Below are 5,524 nucleotides of genomic sequence, written 5' to 3'. Positions count from 1 at the left end.
CTTGATAACAATTAATTTACAGAACCACAATACAAAAACATGAATAAACTCTGTTTTAAAGACTATTAAAAACTTACTAGTAAAAAAATACATTTTACTTCACTTTCAAACAAACTGGTAAAATATCACAATATATATGTATATATACACACACGCACATACATATATGTTCCCTGCTGGGTTAGCAGCAAGTTTACAGAGTTACAACATAAAATTCTGGGGTTCAGTTCCCCATGGTGAATGGAATGCAGATAATTTATTATGTAGCTGTGTGCTAAAAATCAATGTGCATGTGTGTGTGTGTGTGTATATATATATATATATATTGTGATATTTTACCAATTTGTTTGAAAGTGAAGTAAAATGTATTTTTTTACAAGTAAGTTTTTAATAGTCTTTAAAACAGAGTTTATTCATGTTTTTGTATTGTGGTTCTGTAAATTAATTGTTATCAAGGGGTTAATTCGTGTTTCTTTTTTTCATTTGATATTATAAGCCTCACTATGTATTTTAGTTTGATAAAGGGTTTACTATGTATGATGTCTTTTTATATTGTAAAAGTGTTGTTATATGTTGTAGTTTTAATTTCATGTTAAATGACTTGTTTTATAATACTGAAGTGTTTTTTTGTGTGATATTGAATCTTTTTAAAACTTTCGTTTAAAGGGTATTTATTTTATAATGGATTTTATTTTGTACTTTTAGCATATAATGAGGATTTAAATTTATTTTGAATTTTTGATTTAGTGCAAAGGATTATTGAGTGATTAATATGTGATTGTATTGTGTTACACTGTGTAACGACATAGTCATATGGGTTCAGTTCTGCACCAGTTACAAATAAATTTTTTTAATGCCAGGTTATGCAGTCGTGGGTTAACCACACAAGCCACCAACTCGAGGAGATTTATGTTTGAAATAAATATAATTCACTCAGAGGCTGTTTAATACAAACAAAAAAATAATTGTAATACAAGATATTCATCTACTCGTCTAGATCAAAGTTTCCGAAACAATCTTGAAACAGTTCGATATCAAAATTATTAAACTCTTCATTCTGAATGGCAATATGTTCATTAAATAAACATTCTGTTGTGTTCATTAACATTGAAACTACAATGAACAAGTTACCTCGAGATATTCTTTCAGACATATTTTCACCTATACAATTGCAATAACAATCCTTCCAATATGTTTATTAATAACTCTAATATGTCTTCTATCAGCTTAGTTAAATCTGCAGCAGAGTTAATGTTTAGTACATTTCTTTCCTCTGACATTATACATTATTTGTTATAAATATTGTTAAACTAGATAAGGGATAGCATTAACTACTTACAAAGAATATGTGCATTGGATATGTGCAAGACTGTAGTATGTCTGTTCTGGATCTGGAGGTGCAGCAGAGATCCTGAGCAAATTTGGATCAGCTGAAGAGCTCCGGATAGTTGGATAAGTCAGAAACTGGCGAGGATGTGCTGTCAGAACCAAATCACGGCATTTTATACTAATTAGTTAGTATAATTAAGACTCAACAAGAAGTTCAGCTTGCTCAATTCTTGCACAGGTTTCTTTTAATCTGATTGGTACTTTTGCAGCATTCTATCAAACCACAACTACTTGTTAATTGGTTTGTATGGAACTATTTCTGGGCAATTATATGTCACTATGGGCATCAGAATATATGAATACAAACCAATTAATTTAGGGTTTTTTTTTACACATATTCTTCCACTTGTTGCTTTCTCTCAAAGTTTTTTTCGGTGCTAATAAGCAGAATCACTACTTGCTACTTCTCATGTTGTACTCTGGACTGTGTTTCCAGCTAAATCATGTAATGTATTTTGAGTTTGTATTATCCTTATTTGGTAATCATGCTTGCTTGTTGGCATTAAACATTTTATGTAGCAGACTGATTTGGTTAATGGTTTCCTATTATGTATTTTTCATTACTATATTTTTTTAATTGCTTTCAAAGTTTCCATTATTTGTAATTGTAGCGAATCTTTCAATTGCATTAGTTTTTGAATATTGAATTTTGAGCTTATCTGTTAATTTTATTGTATGATGTTATGTTCTCTGTTTTACTTGTGTGTCGTGTTTGTGTTTTACAGGGGCAAAAACAAGCTACATTGGTTTATTGACCAATGCATGAATTTATTCAGTAGTAATTAAAGTTTTAAAGTTACAGATAGCTAAGAATGGCTTGAAGGCAAAAGGGAAAGGAAAGATGTAGTATGCAAGCATACATAAGTTTAACCTAAAATGCTGGTCAAGGAAGTGGCCAAATTCCTGTTGATCTAGTTACCTATAGTTCTGGGTCATTTAACTATGGTGTCACATTGTGTTCTCTCATGGGAAAGGTAAAGCCATTTACATGTGTTATACACAATTCATTAAATATGTTTGTTAACCATGCCCCCTTTCACAATATAATTGTATTTAAATCAGTTGCAAATTTGAATGTATTTATGCAAAATCAACTATGTATTATAGTCTTATGCAAGTATTAATGCTACCACATCCATGTCTGTATTCTATTTGCACATAATTACATTGCCTTAAAAATCATCTAAAAAGTAAATTATCTGTTGATGAGTTGTCTGTGAAATGCATGCATGCACATAGAAATTTTGTTCTGTATTATTCTTTGTGTGTGATTTTTTGCTACAAGAACTGAAATATTTTTATACTAGTTATTTGCATTTTTATTTTCTCTTTTGAATCTGAGGCTATAAAACTAAAACCAATAATGACATCCAAATTAGGCCCAGAGACCACCTTTCTGCAGGAAGAGTTAGCTTAAAATAAGGTTTGTGTGTCCAAAATAGTGTAATATCAATTATTACAAATTATGCTGATTTGTCTTTTGTTTTATATTTATAAATGTACAGACCTTCATGAAGTAGGCTTCCCCCTTATCAGAAGATCTACATATATAATAAATTACTCGTTCAAATCCAGCAGAACTAATGAAAATTGTGTAACTACTGTACATGTGATATTAATTTGAATTGTAATTCATAAAGTAATGTGACAAGTTGTAGTGCAGTGCATATGATTTTTTTTTCTGCTTTGCTTTTAATAAATTTGGTGATTTGATTTCCTTAATTTCTTCCAATAAGTCAGTGTACCAAGTGTTTTTGTACTAGGTGCATAACAAGTAATCTTATATGTATTGTGAACTGTGGTGTCTGTCTGAGCATTTGTCTGTCTCCTTTTTGAAAAGCTGCACATGCAGGCAAAGCTCAACATTCACTTTTGAAATGACGGGAGAACAGGCATGAATAATCTTGATGCCAAATTTTATTTTGTAAGCAAGATATTTTACACTACATTGTTAGGAATCAATGACACTATCATTCACATTTCAAAATGTGATGTAACTTAAAGAATAAAATGTAAATCTACCATGTGTTATTGTTGAGCAGCTCTTAGAATGACTGAATTATTTCGCTCAACATTTACTTTTCGCTGTGGGCGGTATAAGTCGCTCAGAGCTTTGGATCTGAGTGAGACCAAGAGTGCAACACAATTAGCCTTTTTAAAGTCCATGAAATAATTTAAATTGATAGATTAACTTAAACTTTTCCGTCACTGGGGATAGGTATTTTTGCTTTTATTCAATATGCAAGTGTTCCTTAAAGTTATAGGTAACTCCAAAAGTGGTAAGATGCACAGGGAGGTAATTAAAGTGTTTTTATACTGATGATTTTGTGGAACTGTATCTGTTCATGAATCTCTAATGACTCAGTGTTGTAGCTGTGAAAACGAGTTTGAATAAGTCGGAGTTCTTCTGTTTTTGTTTCAGATGCTGACCCATGCATTCGAGATTATAGTGGCAGGAAACCTCACCAGTACTTGGCAAAATGGCAGAGTTTAGACAAGTCCACTGGAACACGTAAGCCATCATCTCCGCCTTCTTCACCCCTTGTGGAGCATGTGCCACAAACTCGTATTGCTACACAAACTATGAGCAATCGACACACCCCATTCTTCCATAATGCTTTGCATCAGTCATTTTTGCGTACAACTAAACCCGTCCTCTTGCGGGCATACTCTTGTCCAAAACGCAAGTCTGTAATTTGTAAAACAAACTCGAAAAAGTTTTGAAATCAAGTGGCAAGCACTGGGCAAAGGATAACTAACACATGTGCCTTTATTACAATGAGTTAAAAATATACTTTTTACACCAAAAGTGCTTAATTATTAGGAATATACATTGTGTACATTTAACTTGTAAATTACAACTCTGTGATTCCCTATTTTCATATACTAATATGGGCTCAGTCAGAACAGAATCAGTTATAATCTGTGATACATTATACTACTTAATATAATAATAATTATTTTTATATTAGTATTATTGTGAAGATGTTGGTGTACCAAAAAGTACCACATATTTATACATATAAATGTGTATAAACATATCATTGATTTATGCATGAATGTCTTTTTCTGTTTGTTTTTTTATAATTTTGATTTCCTCAATTTCTTCTATTAAGTCAAAGTTTTGAGTATTTTTTTAATACAGTTCCATAGGATTAATATATTAAACGTTCCTTGTAAAAACTCACAAAATCAACTTCTTGTAAACTTTTATTTATTACATGCTTGAAGTGGTACACTGTCTTGTGTTTGAGGAGGAAAGATGGTTAGTTAGTTGAGATACTTTTCATTTCTGTTTTTAAGGTTAGACAGAGTTTAGTACTACATATGTGAAAGAAATATTTTTTGATAATAAGTCTAACTTTAGAGTTTATATCTTACAGCAAAGAACATTTCAGCAAGCATTGGTCTAAATTTTACAGTCCATATCTTTCATCAAATATAATCTGGCAATTGTTAGTGTAACCTTAGAGTCCAGATATATCTTTGTTTTGAGATGTGGATTGAAGATATGCTAGCATATATTTTAACAAAAATATGAACTGTAAACTTTAGAGTTAAACTAACACTTACTTACATATCTTGGCTATTAAATAGAAAATTTTAAGTTAGATTAATACTTGCTAACGTATCTTGGCTGTAAAATGTGTACATATGTATTGTGTAAGATATGGACACTACCTTTAAGCAAACGTGTTCTAACACATATTTTGTGTAAGATATAATAGTCTTGAAGAGGTAAACAGTTAGTGGGAAATACAGTGGTTAGGATTAGACTTATACTGGGTGACGTGTCTTGTTACTTAGTGAGAAATACAGTGGTTAGGATTAGATTTATACTGAATACCGTGTCTTATTACGTAGTGAGAAATACAGTGATCGAGAGGTAGATATACTGGGTGACGTGTCTTATTACGTACTGAGAAATACAGTGGTCGATGGGTAGACATACTGTGTGACATGCCTTGTACTGTAGTGAGAAATACAGTGATCGAGGGTTTAACTTGTACTGAGTAACGTGTCTTGTTAGTTAGTGAGAAATACAGTGATCGAGGGTTTAACTTGTACTGAGTAACGTGTCTTGTTACGTAGTGAGAAATACAGTGGTCGAGGGGTAGACATACTGTGTGACATG

At 31.6% G+C, this 5,524-nt stretch overlaps 1 protein-coding gene across 3 annotated transcripts in view; it reads left to right on the top strand.

Moving 5' to 3' along the window:
- The window catches only part of LOC106459890 (ankyrin repeat domain-containing protein SOWAHC-like), a 74,585-nt gene that overhangs the window by 38,560 nt on the left and 30,501 nt on the right, over positions 1 to 5,524 (top strand). For all 3 annotated transcript variants that reach the window (XM_022386465.1, XM_013919561.2, XM_022386464.1), the window contains exon 5: positions 3,812 to 3,901. In XM_022386465.1, the coding sequence (XP_022242173.1) occupies positions 3,812 to 3,901 (90 nt within the window). The remainder of the gene's footprint in view (positions 1 to 3,811; positions 3,902 to 5,524) is intronic.

This window comes from Limulus polyphemus, unplaced genomic scaffold, assembly GCF_000517525.1.
Source record: "Limulus polyphemus unplaced genomic scaffold, Limulus_polyphemus-2.1.2 Scaffold675, whole genome shotgun sequence".
Taxonomy (NCBI): domain Eukaryota; kingdom Metazoa; phylum Arthropoda; class Merostomata; order Xiphosura; family Limulidae; genus Limulus; species Limulus polyphemus.
Note: the sequence above shows the minus strand (reverse complement) of the source record. Positions and strands in the feature narration are given on the sequence as shown.